The sequence below is a fragment of the Thrips palmi genome, unplaced genomic scaffold, assembly GCF_012932325.1.
Source record: "Thrips palmi isolate BJ-2018 unplaced genomic scaffold, TpBJ-2018v1 HiC_scaffold_17, whole genome shotgun sequence".
Classification (NCBI taxonomy): Eukaryota; Metazoa; Arthropoda; class Insecta; order Thysanoptera; family Thripidae; genus Thrips; species Thrips palmi.
The window spans coordinates 3,960,977-3,982,026 of NW_023144626.1; the positions used below are offsets into that span (position 1 = coordinate 3,960,977).

At 55.2% G+C, this 21,050-nt stretch overlaps 3 protein-coding genes across 5 annotated transcripts; 1 reads left to right on the forward strand and 2 right to left on the reverse strand.

The window, feature by feature from the left end:
- The first annotated feature begins 606 nt into the window (after positions 1-606).
- Positions 607-4,135, forward strand: LOC117643396 (gephyrin). 2 transcript variants are annotated; one of them, XM_034382262.1, is made up of 14 exons: positions 607-741; positions 816-980; positions 1,129-1,268; positions 1,347-1,534; positions 1,625-1,913; positions 1,996-2,120; positions 2,215-2,365; positions 2,450-2,631; positions 2,717-2,833; positions 2,913-3,077; positions 3,165-3,326; positions 3,409-3,577; positions 3,661-3,757; positions 3,845-4,135. In XM_034382262.1, the coding sequence occupies exons 2-14, from the start codon at positions 950-952 to the stop codon at positions 3,973-3,975; spliced, it is 1,947 nt and encodes a 648-aa protein (XP_034238153.1). In that variant the 5' UTR covers positions 607-741; positions 816-949; the 3' UTR covers positions 3,976-4,135. The 2 variants fall into 2 exon arrangements, with proteins under 2 accessions (XP_034238153.1, XP_034238154.1); XM_034382263.1 differs by having other exon boundaries at positions 635-980.
- Positions 4,136-4,295: 160 nt separating this feature from the next.
- LOC117643395 (pre-mRNA-processing factor 6) lies at positions 4,296-7,988 on the reverse strand. The gene is made up of 5 exons (XM_034382261.1): positions 6,494-7,988; positions 5,948-6,418; positions 5,570-5,854; positions 5,145-5,456; positions 4,296-5,062 (listed from the first exon to the last, which is right to left on the reverse strand). The coding sequence occupies exons 1-5, from the start codon at positions 7,814-7,816 to the stop codon at positions 4,652-4,654; spliced, it is 2,802 nt and encodes a 933-aa protein (XP_034238152.1). The 5' UTR covers positions 7,817-7,988; the 3' UTR covers positions 4,296-4,651.
- Positions 7,989-9,729: 1,741 nt separating this feature from the next.
- Positions 9,730-20,745, reverse strand: LOC117643409 (noggin-like). Of its 2 annotated transcripts, XM_034382282.1 has the most exons (3): positions 20,512-20,745; positions 11,781-12,232; positions 9,730-11,119 (listed from the first exon to the last, which is right to left on the reverse strand). In XM_034382282.1, the coding sequence occupies exons 2-3, from the start codon at positions 12,230-12,232 to the stop codon at positions 10,534-10,536; spliced, it is 1,038 nt and encodes a 345-aa protein (XP_034238173.1). In that variant the 5' UTR covers positions 20,512-20,745; the 3' UTR covers positions 9,730-10,533. The 2 variants fall into 2 exon arrangements, with proteins under 2 accessions (XP_034238173.1, XP_034238172.1); XM_034382281.1 differs by lacking the exon at positions 20,512-20,745 and having other exon boundaries at positions 11,781-12,336.
- Between the last annotated feature and the right edge of the window lie 305 nt (positions 20,746-21,050).

The following is a 21,050-nucleotide window of genomic DNA, read 5'->3' on the forward strand; positions in this document are numbered from 1 at the left end:
GGCGGGGCGTTGCTGCATCGTGTAGTGTACAACACTTGCCGCGTTGTTCCTCCGCAGGACCATTTCGTCGCTCTGTCTCTCCCGCACTCATGGGACGTCCCATAGGGACGCGAGAGAGACAGAGCGACCAGGCGGCAGGCGACGTGCATCGAGGTCTCGCGGGGGAAGTCCGAGAGCGAACCAGAACCAGTAACCAGTGCGGACTGGCCTGGCCGAGGGCCTGGCCGAGGGCCTGGCCCTTGGTGCCCTTGAGGGGCATGGCAACCGTGGCCGTCAAATATTCGAGTCGTGTGTCCCGATTTCGATTCCACCGCCCCGTCGGGCCTAGCAAAGTCCCTTCCCTTTCTAGCGGCACTATTTCAGCGCCGGCTATCCGGGCCGCGGCTTTTGATGCGATGCGCCATGTTTGTTTTGGCGCGGTTCAAGTGGGCCATCAGACTGATTCCGAGAGTCATTTTCAACGCTCTGTCTCTCCCGCACGCATAGGGCGTCCCGTGTAGGTGTGAGAGAGACAGAGCGACGAAAACGACTCTCGGAATCGGTCTGCAGCGTTGGCGCTCTGACTGCGTCCGAGAACGGGGGCAGGGGGCAGGGAGAGGGGGGAGGCGGCGGGCTAGCAGACGACGCAACAGGCAGGACGGCGCCGACTGACGGGACGGGACGGACAGCGTTCTTCGACAATCAGGCGCCGTCTGCATTCTGCTCCGAATTGACACTCATTGGCACCACAGTGCGAAGCGCGTGAGGCTTCATAGTGTTGGTTCACTGTGGGTCCCGTCCTGGATCCGCTTCTTAACGTCCGTGTGTTGTTTCAGTGATTTGGGAGCAGAATCAGTCAAAGGCCGGCAGTGTTTGCATAACGAGAACCTTGTTACGTAACCCTGACAAACGTCAAGGAGGCTGCTGATAAGACTGAGTTTGCTGTGGCTAACAAGAATTTCGGTCGAGGATGTCCTCTATCAGTGTCGCTATCCTAACAGGTGAGAGTAATATTGGCCTTATCTACATAACCTGATGTTAAACTCAAGGAGACATCAACACTCAGGGGTTCAACCACCTGTTAAAAACAACATTGATTTGTTGAAAAGTATTGCTTTGAGGTAACGTAACCTATCTCTTCTATTGCAGTTAGTGATACTTGTGCAGGTGGACAAGCCATTGACAAAAGCGGTCCCAACTTGGAGCATTTGGTTGAAAATGGATCTCTCATTCCGAACGCTAAAGTTATCGACCTTGCGTGTGTTCCAGACGACGTTTCACACATACGTGTTAGTAGATTATTTGTATTTATTCTTAAACTCAAATGAAGATAGTTACTCATTTCCTGCTCATATATCCGTCTTTAGAAAAAGCTGGACGCTTGGTGTACTATTGGAATTAACGTAATCCTTACAACTGGTGGTACTGGGTTTTCTCCCAGAGATGTAACACCTGAAGCCACTCGTGAAGTTTTGGACAAAGAGACCCCAGGAATTACAATGGCTATGATGAAATATAGCCTTGAAGTTGCTTTTCCACATGCTATGCTATCAAGGTGATTTTGGTTTGTCCTCCACTCGCTACTTTTGTTTCAATTTTGTGTGTGTTGAATTAAATTTATCTGTTTACAAATTCCTGTTTCCAGAGCAATTAGTGGCATTCGTGACAGAACTCTGATAATTAACCTGCCTGGAAGTTTGAAAGGTGCTGCAGAATGCCTCAGTGCCGTAAGCCCATGTATTCCTCATGCTGTAGCTCTCCTCTGTGACAACTCAAAGGATGTGGGAACTGTGCACAAATTGATTCAAGCTTCAGAGCCTAAAGTTAAAACTTTGGACTCCAAACCCGAACATACTCACAACCACCACCACCACCATCACCACCACCACAGTCACAGTCATTGCAACCATGGGGACAAACATCTCGAGAGCAAGGCATGTTTCAGTTACCTTTCTTTTCTTTCTAATCGTGGTGGCAGATCATTGCTTAAATTCTTTTTGTTATGGAAATTGACAGGTGGATGTTCATAAAGTTGCTGAACGGTCAAGACATTCACCCTACCCCATGATGGAGGTCCCAGTGGCTCAGTCAAAAGTCTTAGCTGCAGCCAACATTCTGGGTACAGAATCAATGTATTTCAGGTAAGGGGATCTAAAAACCCTTCTGTAAGTTCTCCAACAAGACCTCTTTCCTTTTCTCCTGTCTACTTTTTAAAAAAAAAAACTGTTCTCTCAGAGATGCAATTGGCCGTGTATTGGCAGAGGATGTTTTTGCCAATGATCCTCTTCCTCCTTTCCCTGCATCGATTAAGGATGGTTATGCTGTCATAGCTGCTGATGGGGCTGGCAAAAGGAAAGTGTTGGGCTCATCTGCTGCTGGTCAAGTGGTAATACGATGCTCTGATTTTTATTTTTAAAGCTACTGTTGATACAATGGTGATTACTATCTGACGCTCTTTTTTGTCGGACAGCCTGGTGGAGTCTCTTTGCAGAGAGGCCAATGTGTTCGCATCACAACTGGAGCTGCCGTCCCAGCAGGAGCAGACAGTGTTGTCCAGGTTGAAGATACACATTTAGTGCATGCTTCTGCAGACAATACTGAGGAACTGGAAATCAATATTATGAAAATTCCAAAAGTTGGAGAGGATATCAGGTTGAGTTCAAATTGTAGTCCTCTGAATAAGTATTTGTGGCAGTAACAAAAGACATAATAGTAATTATGGTTTGATGAATTGCAGGCCTCTAGGCAGTGATATTCAGGCGGGTCAGTTGGTTTTGGCTTCAGGAAGTACCTTGGGGCCTGCAGAACTTGGATTACTGGCCACAGTTGGTGTCACATCTATACAGGTTTATAGGTACAGAGCATACTGCATCATTTTCATTTTTGCATGTTGAAAGGTTCTTTGTTGAACTTTAGTGAATCTATACTTTCAGATGTCCAAAAGTGGCTGTGTTGTCAACCGGAAATGAACTTCAAGACCCCAAAGAAGGAGAGCCCCTGAAAGCGGGCCATATCAGAGATTCAAACAAGACCACTCTCCTCGCTTTACTTCAAGAGCATGGATTTTCTGCAATTGACATGGGCATTGCCCCTGACGAGTGAGTATAGGATTAATAATTTGTCTGATTTTCTCAAAGCCTTTTCTCAATGCATAATGCTTTTTCATTGCTCTGTTTCAACTTAAGGCCACAGGCTCTACTGGATGCATTGCAAAAAAGCCTAAGCTGTGCAGATGTTGTTGTCACTACAGGTGGAGTCTCCATGGGAGAAAGGGATTTACTGAAAAGTATTCTTACCACTGATCTTAATGCATCATTACATTTTGGACGTATCAACATGAAACCAGGGTAAATTTAGTTGCTAAAATGAATTTTTGCTCCTTTTTTCTTGAATTGTATTGTAATACTCCCTTGAATTTTTTTACCCAAGGAAACCAACTACATTTGCTACTTGTAATTTTATGGATGAGAAACGCTTGGTATTTGGGTTGCCTGGCAATCCAGTATCAGCAACTGTTACTTGTCATCTTTTTGTCTTGCCTGCTCTGCGCAAAATGTGTGGATATTCTAATCCAATGCCACCTACACTAAAGGCTACAGTAATGATATTTTACCTATTTTTTAATTTTTGTTCTTAAGAAAGTGCTGAATTATTCCTGACACTGATTTTATAATTTTCCAGATTACAGAAGATTTGCATTTAGACACACGTCCAGAATATCACAGGGCTGTCTTAAACTGGCTTCCTGGTGAGGGCATTCCCTCTGTGAAAAGCACTGGTGAGAAACTGGTTCAAAATTGATGCTAAGGATGCTTTGTGCACAATGACATTTTCTGGATATTTATTATCTCTGCTTGTATTGTAGGCAATCAACTAAGCAGCCGCCTCCTCAGCTGCTACAGTTCCAATTGCTTCATAGTTCTGCCGGCCTCAGAAAAGTGCTTTAAGCTACCAAGTGGATCAATGGTAGATGCCGTCTTGCTTAAAATGCTGTAGTTTTGGAAATATAGATTTGCTTCCTACCTACTTCTATATGAAACATGATAGTTGGATTCGACCAAAACCACTGAAACAATTTAATTGTATGAATGTTTATAATTTGATGTGCCCTTACATCCCCGTTGTGAAGTATGAATAAAAATAAGTAGTAACTGTTCCTTTCCTACTTACTACTTCCCTTTCATAAATTCTTTCAATCAGACCCTAGTTATTCATATCCTCCTTTGTATACAGTATCTAGCCACTGGCAGCAAAATCAAGCCCTTGCTTTGTTTGGAATTGGAATTTTTTGAGGGGGGGAGTAAAAGACAACAAAATGAGCTGTGTAGCTATAATTTAATAAACTGCAAGACCTTTACAGCCCTTTGAAAGATTATTTTACACTATTTCACACAGAATAACAAAGTTTTCTTAACTTTCTACAAAAACACTGGTTGTGGACCGTGGCAGATGTACAGTAAAGAAAGAAGATACTGTGAGATACTTAAAAGAATCAAATCCATGTTGGCTGAAAATTTGATTGGATACTTCATGATTTTGATACTAATACAGAACATTTTCAGGCCACTCAGAACAGCACAGTGCAACAAGTAACAAACAAAATCTCTCTATTTTTTTCTCCTACCAGAAGCAGAGGAATAAAATATACAAACAAATTCACAGGTACAATTAATTATATAGGAATGGGCAAATCTCTGGCACAAAGTGCAAGAATTTGCTCAATCGACAACCTCCAGTTAGCAATGTCTTTAGAAACAGCACACCATGCTTCACCATGCTTAGGCTCTGCAGCAATACATCTCTTTTTTACATCCTCTTGGGCTTCTTCAGTTCCATTCAAAAGTTCAAATTTGTAGAAATATGCCCAAGCATCTCCCAAGTCAGGTTCAATTTTCACAGTCCTATTGAACCAGTCCCTGCACTTCTGATTCTTGCGTTCACACCAAAACAGCTTAGAAACAGCTAGCAGAACATGCGGGTCATGTTCACATCGTTTAAGGGCATCCACACTCTTTGTTTTGCGCTGAGCTCTTGGTTCCAAGAATATTGCCTCAGCCCACAATATACCAGCATTTGGACATTCCTGAAAATGTGAGACAAAAAATTAGTAACTTGGACAAAATTACTAAAGTACCAAAACAAAAAAAAAATTATTTGGTAAGTACCTGGATAGCTTTAGCCATTAATGTGTTAGCAATATCCTTAAGACCAGCTCGGAATTCTATTCGGATAGCTTCAAGCCATAATTGAGGATTTTTGGGATTTTTCAAACGGCCTTTCTCCAATACTGAACGAGCTTTGGTCAATAAACCAGACTGCTCCTCCAAGCGTGACAGCAACAACCAAAGTGGAACAGACTGGGCTGCAGGCACTTTCTTCAGCCCCTTGTTGTATGTTTCCCTGGCAGCATCTCTTTCTCTTTTTTGATCTTCAATTTGTCCTTTCATTAACCACAGTTTTGCAAAGTCAGGGAATATCTGAAATGGAGGATAGCAAAAAGTTTGAATAATTAATATGACATAAAATTTAATTGAACAGAATAGAGCTAGGAAAAAGTCATAGACAGATTTCTTTCTTTATTTCTACACACCGTGATAGCTTCAGAAAGCAGAGACAATGCTTCATCAATGTTGTTAAGACACCACTCCAACTTGGCTGACTTCATCATCACTCTGGGTGTAGGTGCAGAGGCTCTAGCCTTGGCCAGAAGACGCCTAGCTCTTTCATACTCATTGTTTTCAGATTCCAATTTGACCGCAGCCAACCAAATCTCTTCTGAGTTTGGATTCGCTTGGAAGGCTAATGACAAAATGCCACGAGCACCAGGGACATCTCCAGCAAGCCATCGAGACTTTGCTCCCATGAGCCAAAGTACCTGCACAAGAAGAGAAAAATAAAGTCAGTAAATAAACTGTTAGAACAAGTGCACAGCAATGAAACATGATGGGTAATAAAGAAAAATACGTACTTCTGAATTGGGACAATGTGCTACTGCTCGTTGAAGTAAGGTTTCCAGGGACTCCCTTGTTCCATGACTCTTTTCAAAGTATGCAGCTCGTAACCAAATAGATTTCTTACTAGGGAAAGCACTCAGAGCATGGGCATACACGGCTCGAGCGCATTCATACGCTCCTTGACTAGCACAGGAGTCTGCATCCTCCATCCATGTATGCTTTCTGTCCTCTTCCTCTACACTGTGATCAATGACAGATTTAACAAGGGCTTGGCATGTATGTACAGATCCAGCCTTCTCCGCTTCTACAGCCTCCTTGAACCAAAGTTCTCGGTTGATTTCTACACCATTCATGCTCAGAGAGTTGATGGCTCTGTCGATAATTTTGTCCACCATGGCGGTGTTGCCATTAGCTTCTTCCAATTTTGCTGCTGTAGTCCAGATTTGACGATCTGTTGGAATATTCTCACGAGCCTTGTTCAAAACCTGCAAGAATTAAAAAAAGTAAATTAAATGTAATTGAATGAACCAAGAGAAATAATTACCTGGAAAAATACGTACCTTTCGAGCGTTTTCATAGCTTTCAAGCCGGGCCAGAGCCAACCATAGATCCACACTGGTAGGACAGCATTCCACTGCTCGGCTGAGCAAAATACGAGCCTCTTCTGGTTCCTCCAATTCTACAGCAGCCTTCCACAAACGAACAGAGTTAGGAATGTGTTCCAAAGCTTTGCGGTACACCCTTCTTTTCGCTTTGGTTTCTGTTTCAAGGGCTGCGGCTTTGATCCATATTCTGACAGAGGTTGGAATGTGGCGCACTGCTTGAGCGATAACACCACGAGCAGTATCTGGTGGTTGCAGGCGGGCAGCCTCAAGCCACAGGTCTTCTGATTTCTGATTAACCTCACAACCTTTCATGATAAGATTTCGAGCAGCCTGCACTTTACCGGTGACTTCCTCAAGTCGGGCTGATGCTATCCATGCTGGTGGATGGTTTGGATTAGTTTCACGGACAGACTTCAGTAAAAGCCTAGCCTTCTTGATGTCATTGATGTCACCACCATAGGTGGGAATCATGCTTTGCAAATCAGTGAGGTAACCTTTGGGATCAACATGTGTTTGGCCTTCCACAGAGTCAGAGACCTGGTTCAGTTTTACATTCATGAGTGTGTTACGAGCTTGACCCATCTTACGTAAGTCAAGATCACCCGTTGGGGTAAGCATTCCAGGTGTGGAAACGCCTGGGATTGCACTCGCCAGTCCACTGCTGGGGTCTAGAGATGTGGAGGACTCTCCACCCAAGTTACGAGACAAAACAGAATCTGGCAGTGGAGTGAACTTCTCCGCCCTTGGGTTACGCTGCTTCCTATTCCTGGCATCGCCGACCTCTGGTATGTTCCTCCATTCATCTTCGTCGACAGAGCCAAGCTCTCTCTTCAAGTCGCTGAACTGCTGCTGAATCTTGGGTCGCTCTTGACGGTACCTCTCCAACTCATCCCTCAGTCTCTTCTCACGGTACTCCTTTCTCTTCTCATCCATACGTTTGTCGATGGCTTCGTAAATAAGGTCAGCTTCCTCGTCGTCTTTGTCGTAGGGATCTTTGTTGAAAAGAGAGCCTCCATAACCTGAGAACTCGTCGTAGTTGGAGTCGTTGAGGTCCTCGTCCTCGTCTTCATCCTCGTCCTTCTTCCTGCGCTTGACAGGAGGGGCGTGTCTGTCGTCGGAGACGTCGTTGGCATCGCGAGCAGGACCAATATCAGAACGGGTGGTGAAACCAGTGGCACCGCGACCTACACCAGCAACATAACCTAGCGGGGCAGGCACCCCCATGAAGTGCTTCTTGTGCCGGGCCAGCGGGTTCGGCGGCTGCGAATGAGACGCCATGGCGACGAGTCAGTTCAGCCGACGGTGTCCAAGGCAGTTGCTCTCCCTTGGCGAACTTATCTTAAATGCAGGCGGACACTCAATGTTTCAATCACGTAAATAAAAACAAACATTCATAAACGTCGCTACGAAAACTTTTCTTATTCCTTCCTTCTTCTCTTCTGCTATCTTCTGGATTGCTGCCAACCTTCACATTTAAGTGAAATTTTTCAGAACATTTCTTGGCGGATGCCCACTGTCTTAAAACAAGCTTGGATATTTTAAAAAATTTAATTCTGCTAGATTCATGTTTTTTGTGAGAAATGTATCAAAAGTCCATTCTCGAGTTTCGTAAATGTTGGCTATCTCGGACGATGAACCTACTTCCGCTGCAGCGGAGCCATTTTTAGCGCCACGCTTGAATGAGCCGGCAAAGCAAACATTCGTTTACAAGCGTCTTGGGTTCCATTCGACGGTTCGTATTGAACGAGTTTGAGACGAGTCGGTGTTCTTTTTACGCTGAAACGCTTTGGGAGAGGGTTTATTGATAACAGGAGGGCAGCCGGGGCTTTATGCAGGCTGCGGTCTGCCATAAATCCTGTCGCTGTGAATGGCGTCTAATCGTGCGTCCCATCGTGCGAAACAAGGAGAAGCGGCGACGGAAACAAAAGTAAAACAAGGAGCGTTGGATCGTGCGGCTCAGCGACGGCGGCACGGCTTGACTGGCGCTGTGCGGTGCGTGCGTTGCGTGGGAGGAAGGCGCCCCACGCTCGCCGGAGCCACGGAGTCCGTCAGGCCGCCCCGCCGCCGTCCCGCCGTCCCAGCCGCGTCGCGCCGATTTCCGACCACGGATCCCGCCGCGCCCCGCCACGCCCCGCCGCGCCCCGCCACGCCCCGCCACACCCCGCCACCTGCCCGCCTTTCCGCCACCAACTTCCGGTGAAGCTGCGCGGCGGTCACGCCTCGTCCCGGCCCGGCTCGGCCCGTCGCTCTGTCTCCCTCGCACCTGCACTTAACGCCCCATGAGTGCGAGAGAGACGGAGCGACGAATACGACTCTGGGAATCAGTGTGCAGTCCATGGACTCAGTCCAGCCCACGGCCGCCCATTCGTGCCGATAGTTCAAAAACCTTCCCGGCATACATTATTTTGAGCAATGACTGTCCTGTCTGCAGGCGCCACGCAGCCCTGCCAAAAAAATGCCCTCCAAATTTTGCTATTTTCTTCTTTGCACTCGTGTGATTTTTACTCTCGTGAAATTAACCCCTACGTCGTGAAGTTACGTACAGACCTATCTCTGTCTCTTTCTCTCTGCCACGCTGCAGATTCGTAATGAAGTTCTTACGGGCGGCAGCAAAAGCAACACTTTCAATAATGAAGCCCGCTGGACGATCACCCCGATCGGGACGCACGAGTGGGACGGCCGGGGCGGCGCGACGGCCGGGACTGGGGAGGGGAAGGGACGCCGGGATGGAAAGATGGAAGGTGGCAATTATCTCGTCATGTTCATTTAGTGTCAAGCGCAGTGCTGCCAGCGCCGGGACGACGTCCACGACGGACGACGTGCACATGCCGCGCATGATGTCATAGGCCAGCGCGCCTATTCCGATCTGCTCGAGCAGTGCTTTCGTCGCCCCGTCTCTGTCGCGCTCGTGGGGCGCCGCCTAGGGGTGCGAGAGAGACAGAGCGACGATGCGGCTCTGCAGCCGACGGCCTGGCGACGGCGTGGGGGATTCCCATTATTTACTGCCGATGCGGTGGCTTTCCTAATTACCACGCGGTGTTTAGTGTCTCCTAACGAGAAAATCGCCGCTGGGTATGCCATTCAATTTTCTCTTTCGAAACTAAAGCAAGTATGCTCAGAAATTTTTTTTCAATTTTTCTTAGCTGGTTGTGTTTTGTGAGGATAAAGGATGAATGAAATAAAACTCAATGTATGATTTCTGTAGTTCTGCTATTTTATTTTTCTAACAAAACGGCGTGTCAAAATCTCTTCCAATCGCAGCATAATAATGCATACTTATATTTGGAACAGTGGATACATTTTCGCAAACGAATTTAAAGTTTCCTCTGTTGAGTTGATGAGGGACACCGCAGAGAATCTGTTACTCATCGTTTACCGAAAGAGAAAACAAATTAAAGAAGGTAAGCGCTGCAATTTAGTGTGCGGCACGGTTAGGAATCAGTCTATGTCGTCAGGAATCAAACAGCCACAAGAAACGAGAGCACGCATAAATAGATCACGTTACACAAACACTGACCGTAATAAATAATAAAGAAACAGTTCAAAAGTTAATAACTAAATGTACAAGATTCTTACAAGACGAAGGAATGCTGCAAAGCCGCCCCTTTTTTTTCACTGGAAACCAAAACACTAACGAATGGACAAACAAATTGAACAGTCTGTTCACGCGTCGTATAAAACACGTGAACGCTCTCTATCTTCCTCTTATTTCTCCCTTCCACGCACACACACACACACACGCTCTTTCACACACACATACGCTCACTCACTCGCACTCACACCTGTCTTTTTCACCCCGTCCCTTCCAATAAGGTCCACGCAGGCCGGCACCACGTTGACGAGGACGTCGCGACCCTGCCAGAGGGAGGGATGACTAGCGAAGGGAGGGGCTCCGAGCCGAGGCCGTCTAGGCCGTCGAGTCCCTCCACGTCTCTGCTGCTCGCGTTCGAGGCCGTGCGTGCCGTGCGTGCCGTGCCCTGGCGCAGGGCTGGGGGCTACGAGTACCGGTCCTCGGCGCAGCCGCACGAGCACTCCGTGATGACGGGGTACTCCACCTTGATCCAGGCGCAGTGGCGCGCGGCCTGCTGCTCGAGGTCTTGCGTGGGCGCGGCGGCGCCGGCCTCGTCGCGGTCCTCGAGGTCGTGCTGCGCGTGCTGCAGGACGAGGGTGGGCAGCGGGCGGCAGTGCCACCGCAGCAGCAGCTGGTGGCGGCTGGCCGACGGCTTGCAGTGCATGCCCGCGGGGATGGAGCAGGGCGTCTCGGGGCAGCGGCCCTCCTTGAGCCAGCGCGGCCAGAAGCGCACGCCCAGGTCGCGCCAGCGGCGCTGCACGGGGCACGCCGTGTACGCCCACAAGAAGTGCTGCAGCTTGCGCCGCAGCCGCGCCGGGATGCGCGTCCGCAGCCGCGAGCCGTCGGGCAGCCGCACGCCGCGCAGGTCCAGTGAGGCGATGGACTCGGGCATCACGCCGGCGGGCACCAGGCGGCCGCGCGGGTTGCGCCGGAACGGCGAGTCCTCGTCCAGCTCCACCTGGTCGTCGTCCAGCAGCGCCGAGTCGTCCGAGTCCAGCAAGTTGGTGTACCTGAGGGCCGAGACGCGAGAACTTAACATTTTGCGAAATATTTTTCGATGAGTCAGCAGCAGCCCGAAACCTTTTTATTTTTTCGTCAAGAGTAATGGGGTGGCGGCCCCTAGCGGCCCCCACGGGAGTCTCCCGGCCGCCCTTCCCTCCCTCTCTCTCCCTCCCTCCCTCTCCCTCTCCCGTGCACCTTTCCGCGCATTTCTTTCTCTTTTTTCCGTGCCAGCCGTACAAGGTGGCGTTCCCGCGTGTGACAAAATTACGACCACATTCGTGCGCCCCCTCCCCCTTTCCACTTGTTTCTTTGCATTTCCTTTATGCTTCCCTTCCTCCCACTCCGAACTGAACGACGCTGGCCGGCGATACACCTTATTTCTTCGGCGAGCGAGCCAAGCGCGGCCCGGCAGGTGAGGCACGGCGGAAGGCGCGGATGGCGGCGCGTCGGGCGCGTCTCGCGTCGGCGCGGCCACCGCCACCCGCTGCGCACAGTGTGTCTTCGCACGTCGCTAAGCCCACCGCGCCGCGCCCGGCCCGCCTGCCAGCCAGCCAGCCTGCCCGCCGAGTCGGCGGCCCCCTTTGGGCGGCCGAGCCCGGACAACGGATGAATAATGCACGAATGAATGACGAACGAATGAATGACTGAATGAATGAATGCACTGCTTACCTGATTTTGTGCTGGCGCCGCTGTGCCCGGGACGGCCTCTGCACGCTCATGACGCGGGGGTCGAAGTGGCGGCCCAGGCGGGCGCGGAGCAGGGTGGCGTTGAGGTCGCCGGGCGTGGGGTCGAACAGCCGGTCGGGCCTCTCGAGCAGCGCGGGGACGGGCACCAAGGACGAGGACAGCCCTCCGGGTCCCCCGCCAGGACGGAGTCCTTGCCGCTCCGGGGACAGCGCCGTTCTCAGGGCGCCCCGCAGCCCCTGCAGGCCGTGCTGGCCGTGCTGGCCGTGCTGCGGCGGCGCGTCGTGCTGCAGGCCTTGCTGCAGGCCTTGCTGCAGGCCGTCGGCGGGCGTCGGCGTGGTGGTGAGCGCCGCCAGGGCCAGCAGCACGCAGAGCAGGGACTGCAGGGACTGCGGGGACGGACACAGCAGCGGGCCGACTCCGGCGGGAAGGCGCATCTGGAAGAACAGGCCGAACAGGGTGACGGTCAGCATGAGGACGCGGGAAGGCGGTCGTCACTTCCCCGCGGATCGTCGCGCGACGGCGGCGACGGCGGCGCCGAGCTGCGGGACGCAGGGCTACGCGGCGCCCGCGGCCATGCCGCCATGCTCGTGGGTGGGAGACGTGTACCCGACTGAGTCGAGTCGTTGAGTCCGCTCCGCGCCGCGCCCGGCCGGCCGGCCCGTCTCGTCGGTCGAGGGCTGCAGGGGCCGGAGAGGAGTGCGCCGCCCCGCCGCCCCGCCGCCCGGCCCAGCCACCTTCGCCTCCTCCCTCCGCCCCGCCCCGCGCCGCCCCACCCAGCCCCACCGGCCCAGCCGCCAGCCCGCCAGCCCGCCGCGCTCGGACGTCTGGCGCCAGGCGCCACTACGGGCGCTGCGCTGGGCTGCGGTGCGGGCGCCATGGCTGGCGGTGTGTGCCCCTTCGGGCCCCTGCGGCCCCCTCCCTTTACCTCCCTGCCGCACCACGCCGCACCGGCGCGGCGCCGGGTCATGCGTCGTGCGGCCAGCCGGCTGCGGCCCCCTACGGCCCCCTACGGCCCCCTGGCTGGCGCTGAGGCTGGCGCCCTCCCCCCGCCCCCTCCCCCACCGCACCGCCCGTCTGCCCTTGACAACTCTTTACCATATTCGACACCCCTGCCCGCAACATGTCGCATGGGGAACAGTGGAGGGCTTCACACGCTCCTTCCGATGAAAACAGTGTTGGGAAAGGAAAAGGGCTTTTTCCTGGAACCTCTCTGAAATGAACGTAGCACAATCAGTGCAGCTGTGAATTTTTAAACGGCGATAACTACAAAAACGATGTGACAAAACAGAGTAAATCAAGGAAAAAGTATCAACATAAAAATTAAAAGAGACGAAATAACCGCGAGGAAGAGGTCAAAACCGTGAAAAGCCAATGGGTAGCGCGAACGCGTTTTAAATCCAGACGACGAGAGCCATAAAACAAATGAGCCCTCCGCCAGCAGCGAGGTGGCATGGCAGGCCGGGCCGGGCCGGGGGCACATTGCCAAAATCAGAGCGAAAAAGTGTGTGAGCCGCGCTGCGCGGGGCCGCCGCGGAACTGCCGCCACTCACTCGCGGCTACATCATTAAGTGTCCAAGGTCACATCTATTTTCAACATGAGGGATCCCTTCGCCTGCTCCGCCGCGCGCCCTGCCGGCCCTGCCGGCCCTGCCGCCCTAGGGCCAAAGGGCAGCTGTCAGCCAGTCTCGGTACATTAAATGCTGTCAGTTTTGAATCAAATTTCAACTCGAGGCTCCATCAAGCGCAGCACTCCCCCTCCCCCTTCTTCCCATCCCACCACCTTCCCCCTCCTCGACCTCGTCCTCCTCCTCCCCGCAAATGCCTGGAATGTACCATACGTCTCTCGGAGTCACCGAGTCACATCCACATCATGAATGCCATAATGGTTAGTGTTGTTTTGTGGCAGGCCGCGCCGGGCTGCGCCGGGCTGCAGCATACGCCCCTGCATGGCCGGCGGGGCACGGCCGGCATGGCGCCGTCCCGCCGTCCCGGTTTCCTATCGTCTGGGCGCCAACAAAGAGCAGCCCAATTTCAATCCAGACAGAGAGAGAAGGAAATGTGCCGTGCCGCCGCGCCGCCGCGCCTCACGTGGTTGGCTGGCTCCGAGTCCTCCTCGTATATGATGATGTTGCGGGCGTGGCACGGCGCGGCGCGGGGCGGGGTGGGGCGGGGCGGGGCTCGGCGGGGTCGCACAGGTTGTGGGGCGCCGGCGCGCAGACGAGCTCGCGTTCAAAAGTTCCAGGAGGGGCCTCGCCTCGCCGCCGTGCCGCACCAGACCGCGCCCTCTACCCTATCCGTCAATCAGCAACTCGGCCCAGTCGTCACTGGAAAGCACGGCGCGGCGCCGCGGCCCTGGGGGTCATTATGTGCGCCAAATACAGCAGTTCGCTTCTCGGACCTCTAGACTCTCCCGCCGGTCCGCTGCCGGTCCGCTGCCGGTCCGCCACGCACGCATGACGTCAGCGCCTGAGTCACCTTTCGCGCTTTACTATGCTGACGGCCGCACGCACAGGATCCCCTCTTCCGCTGCTAGGCTGCTGCCCAAGCTGCTGCCCCGGATCCAGTCTAGGATCCAGGCCCGCCTTGCCTGCCTGGCGCCCCAGGCGACGCCGGCGACGCGAGGCCGCGAGGACGCCACCGCCTTATCGGCCTTGTTGATGGGGAAGGGACAAACCAGTAGCATCGCCCGGTCCTGGCCGCTGGCCGCGCTGGCCGCGCTGGCCGCGCTCGGAGCACGGCCCTACCTGAAGGCCTGACGGCCTGACGGCCTGACGGTCTGACTGCCTGACGGGATGTTATCTCGGAGACGCTTGTTGTTACAGGATGTTTCCGCGACGCGGGCTGCTCGGCGGCTTCAAAGGCAGACCCAGACCGAAGGCAGACGGCTCGTTCCGAAATTCGCTCTCGTCGTCCTGCCTCGCTCGCACTCGCGGCGCGTCCCGCAGAGGCCGCAGGGGTGCGAGGGAGACAGGGACTCTGAATCGGACTCACAACGAGCGCGGCAGAGAGGCCCGCCACGATGCGATTTACGGCAGCATTGAGCCGTTGGGTCGTTTGGAGCGTAATCCTAAGCCTTCATGTTTCTTTTTACTTTCCTTTATTTTTCTGGAAATGTTCCCCTCGGCCGCCGTTCGGCCGTCGGGACGCACGCTGCATCGCGGATTACGGGCGAATCGAAGGAAGGCGCACAGTGTGCCGCACGCACGGCCGCGCCGCGCGGATGGCCGTCGACATCCACGACGGGGACCTCACTGCCCTCGCCTGGCCGGTCCACGAGGACGGCGACGAGGGCCTCCCAGCCGCGCGCACGGCGCCCCGCCATTACTCCCCACAAAAACGATTTTCGGAAACGCTTTTCGGGCGAGACACGAAAATGATCGGCGCGAAGGCGAAGGTGAAGGCGAAGGCAGGCACCTGTAACCGATTCCAGGCGACAGGTGCGGCGGCAGCGCCGGCAGCGCCAGCCACCCGGCGCGTCGTGGCGGCCGGCAGTCGCGGCGGGGTCGTGTCACCTGTAGTGCCGCGCCGTTGTGGCGCGCGTGCTAAGGACCTCCGTGTATCCCCCCCTCCCCCTTGAAATAGTTAGTGGGTCGTTATTTGGTGGGCAACTCGAGAGAACGACGACCACCATATAATTAGGCAGTGTCGCCGAGGGTGTCGCCGTAGTCTCGAGTTGCCCACCAGGCCGGGGCTTCTCCGGGCGAGTCTCCGACAGCCTCCGGCTTTGAGTGCGCACCGCGCACCGCCCCTCTCCGCGCCTAGCGCCTTCTTTACGTGCTGCGGCGCGTAGGACGACACACGCCGTAGGACGTCGACGTCCCGACCCGAGCCGGCCTGGTCCTGTCCCGTTCTGACCGTCCGGGGCTGGGCTGGGCCAGCGGGGCGGGGCGGGGCGGGGCGGGGCGGGGCGGATGGCGGCGTGGTGAAGCCGAGCGTGGGACGCGCTCCTTCCGGTAGAAGCGCCGCACCGAGCCAAGCGCCAAGCGTCCCGCCGGCCCGGAGAACGCAGAACGCCGCGCATCTGCACTCTTTTGTTTTTGCAGGGGCATCTGTGGAAACCGCGGGAAAATCGGCCTGGTTGCGGTTTGCCTGTCAATAGAATCAGTGCGGCTTGCATTGAAGGGCTCAGTGCAGCCAAATCGCTCAGCAGTTTTCATCGCATTGTAATTTTTAGCAGACGATCCTAGACATCCAGACCTGAAATAATTTCCCCCGATCGGGCCGGGCCGTGTCGTGACCCTTGACCGTGAACCGCGGATGAGGGCTCGGCCGCTCCATGTCGAACGGAACGGCTAAGACGATTGACTTCCATTATTCTCCTGGGCCGATTCAAAGGCACGGCGCGGCACGGCTACGGCGGTGCGGTGCGTCTCGACATAATGTGTTGTGAGTGACTCACTCGTTGCCGGCTGTCAGACTTTGCCAATCACTCTTAAAAGCCGACGCCTCTCACTCGGACTCCCCGACTCGGCGGCCAAAAGGAAGAAATTCCCTGGCCGTCTTGGCGCTGCTTGGCGCCCCCTGGCCTCCCAGCCACGCCGGGCTGTGCCTCCCGGCGAGGCGTCCAGGCGTCCCTGTACAGTGGCGTTTATACTTTGTGTGAGTTATGGGATGGGCGGCGCGCCGCGGCGTGGCGGTACAGTGCTGCCCGCAGGCCGGAGGGACCCGGAGGGCGTCAGGAGGAGCATGGTTATTCACCACGCCGACGACCACCGTGCCGGCCACCACGGCCTCCATGGCCACCACGGCCATCACAGTAAAAAAAGATTCGCCGATTCGGTGACGTCTGGGCGCCAAAACGAGAATATTACAAGAACAGCAACACCCTCAAACTGTTCTGGCGGCCCTCTGTTCGTTTCGGCGACGCTCGGTCTAGTTTCGGTGGCGCTCGGTCCGTTCCGGAGCGGCCACCTCACCAGAACGGCACTGCAGTCACCCTCCCGCCAGCGACTTTTAATCGTCGTATTAATGTGAAATAGGACACAAAACAAGTCAGGGGCTGTCAGTAATCATTCGCGTGACTCATCAAAGCGTAACGTTGCCGGCGGGCACGCACAAATATGCACAAACAGCTCAAAAACAGTTGTTGTGGTCATCCTAACCTCTCTGGCGGAACACCACGGTGACGCAGGTCACCGTTTTGGTGACAGACCGTCGCCGGGTTTGTAGGGGTACCCGTTTCGGTGAGATTGGATATAGAACGACCACCAAAACAGCGAATCTTTTTTTACAGTGATCCAGCCGCGCGATTCCCAAAAGCAGCATGCCAGCAGGATGCGTGACGTAGTCACGTATGCGGGAATCCACTGTGGCCGCCGCCGTACTACCGACGCGTACCGCCCCCCGCGCACTGCCCCCCGCGTCGCGCTCTGGTCGCGAGCGAACGTGCCAAACGAAACGTGCCAGCGAGTGGCGTGCCGACAGCAGACAGTGTCGCTCTGTCTCTCTCGCACTCACCGGGCGTCACGCAAAGGGTGCGAGAGAGACAAAGCGACGTGTGACGTGACGTACCGGAACGCGTAATGCCGCCGCCACTTACGACCCGCTACGGCCCAAGCCTACGGGCCAAGCCGCCAAAGCGGCCGACCGCGGCGCCGGACCGTTTTCGCGGAAGGAAGACCGTTCTCGTTATTTTCCGCACAGGCTTCCATTCAGTACTCGTGCTCGTGCCTCACCGTCGCGAGGCAGGCGAGGCAGCCGCGGGTCAGGCCCGGAGGCCTGGAGTTGGAGGCGCCGGCCCGCACCGCAGGCCCGCACCGCAGGCCAATGGCCGTGCCGGGTAGCCCCGCCTGGGACGCACGGCTGCCTTCGCTCTGCCTACCTCCGCGGCGCTCTCCGACAGGAACGCTGGAAGAGGCGTCATGGCAGCGTTCAGCGGGTCACCGACGACCCTCCGTCAGCCCGCTGGGACGGCTGGCCAACCCCCACGGCTGAAGGGGGGCCAAAATGGCGGCCCGTTCGAATGAGGTGTGCATACTACTGGCGGACAGGGCAACATCAGCGCGCTCGCCGAGGCGGTGCGGCAGGGGCAGGGCTTGTCCGCTTGCCTCATCTGGATTCGAAAAGTGATTAGTCCGGCCAGAGCGGACACCTCCACGCCTTCCAGGCCGCGCCGCCGAGTCGCGCAGTCGCAGAGTCGCCGCCCCCATCTGCCCATACTTCGCGCCCGCCAGTCTAGGGCTCCACCACGCGCCCCGCCACGCCCCGCCACGCCCCGCCACGCCCCGCCACGCCCCGCCACGCCCCGCCACGCCCCGCATCGCCTACTTCATCCGCTGCGCGAGGCGCTGAGGCTCGCGTGCGGAAAGCCAGATGCACGCCGCGATACCCCGCGCGCTGTCGCGGACCGAATGAATGGAAAAGCAGGCGAAAAATGCACGGGACGCTACCCCTTCTGACAGAGACTCTCAGTAACTCACTCCCCGCGAGGACATAAGGACCTTGCTTTGTCACTCGGGTACAAATAATCAAAACGCGGCAGCACCAATAGTCTTTATAAAAAAATAAAGAAAATATTACTTTTTAAGATAGCCAAGCCAGCAGTACGGCAATCGTACAATAGTATGATCTAAATATAACAACATGAGCGACCAAAGGGGACAACTACTGACTTATCCATGTGGACACAAAATCATGCTAAATGTATAATTCATCTTTTTAACTGTCATATATTCTCGTCGGAACACCCACGCTCCAATCTGGGTGGAAGTATGCGTAGGAAAGACAGCGTTGATAATATTCAAAGTGATCCGCACAGTTGTCCCCTTTGGTGAGCCGAGTCCTCCCGAGTCCTCCTGCTTTAAGGTGGCCTTACAATGAGTGTCCGGCCGGCCATGCCATGTCCGTCATCCGATTATTCGCACTATTTGAACCCAATGTAACAGGAATATGACGTAAATTACTATTCTTGACCATTTTAAACCATCACATGCGAACTATTCTCAAGAAAAACGCCAACATCGGGAAGTCGGACGTGGGCGGACTTGCATTGTAAGGCCACCTTTACCCTGGCGGTCGCCTGGCGGCGGGTACGTCGCGGTGCTGCGCGGTGCGGCCACACTCGCAGAGGAGGGGAAGGAGTACGGCGTCGCGGTCCTTCGGTCCTTCGGCGGCGTGGCCAACGTCTGCGTGCGGTGCAGCTAAGTGCAGTGCAGCTAGGTGCAGCGTCTGCTCTGCGCGCGCGGTGCCCCGTCCGGCCCGCGGTACGCTAGCGGTACGTCGGTACGTGTCCGCGCTCGCCCGGTCCATTCACGGTGTGGCGGGCCTGCCGGACGCGGAGACCGAAGAGCGAAGACAGCAGCAGAGGAAAGGGAAACTCGCTCATCGCATAATCACCGCCGCTCTGCTCGCGATCTGATCCGATAAAGTTGAAACATTTAATTATCCTGTCCCCGCGGAGCCGCGCAGTCGCGGATGGATGGCGTCATTTGGCGGCCGAGGCGCCGCGATTCGCGAACGGCCGGCCAATAGGCGGCCAATCGGCGGCAGTGGCGCCACTTTCAAACCGAGCCCTGTGCTCTTGGAACGGGGAATCCTACAAGCCGTTTACAAGGGCTTGTAGGGTTCGAAACGAACCCGTTCAGAGTACTGTCTGTCTGGAGCTGCGACAGCGCCGCCCTTGGCCGGGCGTGCACTGGAAGGGAAGGGCGTCCAGGACGCGTCCTCCCATTGGTCCGTGGAGCCGCGGAGCTCCAGCGTTGATGTCACCGACTATATCGGTCGTTCGCGCCACCGCGCCGGGAGGGAACGCCCCGCCCCACCCCACCCCGCCCCACCCCGCCCCGTCGCGAAGAGTAGCCTCAGGACAAGGGGGTAATTACCGTGCAGTGCATCGCGCAGCCGGCCTGCCGGATTGGCTCGGCTTGGCTCGGGTTGGCTCGGATTGGCTCGGATTGGCTGCTGTTGATGTCAGGCTGGTCATCGCGGAGGACGCTTTCAGAGGGGCGGGGACAAGGGGGAAGGCTGGGGGCACTTCCTGGCTCTCGACGACTCACTTTACTGCTAAAATAATTGAAATATATCGGTGCCAACACGCCGGCGGCACCGCGGCGGCTCACCGAAGTGGCTCGCCGAATGGCGCTGCACGCATGGAGGCGCGACCAATGAATGGAGGAAGGGGTGGGGGCGAATGGAGGAATGGATGAATCAACATCTCGACTCAATGCCGGGGGAAAATTCAGGACATTACCTTCTGCTCGTGCCTTTTCCTTCGAAAAAGCGGCCCCGAAATTTTCGGGGCAAACATAGATTTAACGAAGCAGTTGAGGCGGAATGTTAATACTTTTGCCAAGGTGGAGATGGACAGACAGAGTCTGTCGTGCATTGGCCTAGTCGCGCACGCGGCGGCGCGGCGGCGCGACCCACCCACCTCTGCTCGTTTTGCAGATTCACGGAAAGTAGAGTACAGGAACGAGACAGTCGTAAATCAGGCGAGGAGGGGCCCGTCAAGTCCTGGGCATGCCATGGGCATGTAATCCCACGTAATCTGCATTTAAATATTCCGCGAGTCCGCCTCAACCGGCTACCTCACAGTCGAATGCCCCCAAAAACTTTTTTAAATCCAAGCATCATTAAAAATTTAATTTGAAGATACGCACACACACAAATAAAAATAACAAATAAAACGCCCTTTTTGTGTTTGCTGATTTAGAGCTTAGGATGAAAACAAACTGAATGATCCCTCAGCTCAGGATGACAGACAAGATACACTCACGTTTTGGATGCTCTGGCGTGAATCCCGTTCTGCAGTTAAGATTGTTGGTTTCGATCCATGTTCTCACTTGCAAATCGCCAATCACTTCACAAAGTCTCTGTTTCACAGCCGCAGCTCCGAGGGCCGAGGGCTCGGACGATTCTTGAGGCGATGTCTACACACTTTTCACTCGTCCCGGGCAGAGCGGCTCCCCCTCCGCGACACGCCGCTGGCCGGCTGACGGCGCTGACGGGGCTGACGGCGACCTGCTGGGCCTCCAGTCCTCCGCAGCCATCTCGACGAAGGCGGCGCGACGCCCAAGGACGCGACGGCTGGCGGCGGCCTCCTCGGTCAGGGCGACCTCCACGACGGCGGGCCGGGCGGGCCGGGCAGCCGGACACGGGCGTGCGCGTAGCGTGTCGTGCGTGCGGCGTGCGTGGCGCGGTGTGACGCGGCCGAGGCGAGGTGTGTCGTCCTGGGCCTGCGCGAGCAGTGACACCCCCTCAATCATGTCCTGCCGGCCCTACCCTCACGCCGCCCCGCCCCGCCCCGCCCCGCTC

What these genes read in the sequence shown, in the direction of transcription:
- LOC117643409 (XM_034382281.1), bottom strand. Translation starts at nt 12,268, where the DNA reads ATGCTGACCGTCACCCTGTTCGGCCTGTTCTTCCAGATGCGCCTTCCC. An exon ending in CGGCGCCAGCACAAAATCAG is followed by an intron (nt 11,120 to 11,780) that starts GTAAGCAGTGCA and finishes CTCGGCCCTCAG; the next exon opens with GTACACCAACTTGCTGGACT.
- LOC117643395 (XM_034382261.1), bottom strand. Translation starts at nt 7,816, where the DNA reads ATGGCGTCTCATTCGCAGCCGCCGAACCCGCTGGCCCGGCACAAGAAG. An exon ending in CACATTGTCCCAATTCAGAA is followed by an intron (nt 5,855 to 5,947) that starts GTACGTATTTTT and finishes CTTCTTGTGCAG; the next exon opens with GTACTTTGGCTCATGGGAGC. An exon ending in TGCTTTCTGAAGCTATCACG is followed by an intron (nt 5,457 to 5,569) that starts GTGTGTAGAAAT and finishes CCTCCATTTCAG; the next exon opens with ATATTCCCTGACTTTGCAAA.
- LOC117643396 (XM_034382262.1), top strand. Translation starts at nt 950, where the DNA reads ATGTCCTCTATCAGTGTCGCTATCCTAACAG. An exon ending in CAGTGTCGCTATCCTAACAG is followed by an intron (nt 981 to 1,128) that starts GTGAGAGTAATA and finishes CTTCTATTGCAG; the next exon opens with TTAGTGATACTTGTGCAGGT. An exon ending in ACGACGTTTCACACATACGT is followed by an intron (nt 1,269 to 1,346) that starts GTTAGTAGATTA and finishes ATCCGTCTTTAG; the next exon opens with AAAAAGCTGGACGCTTGGTG.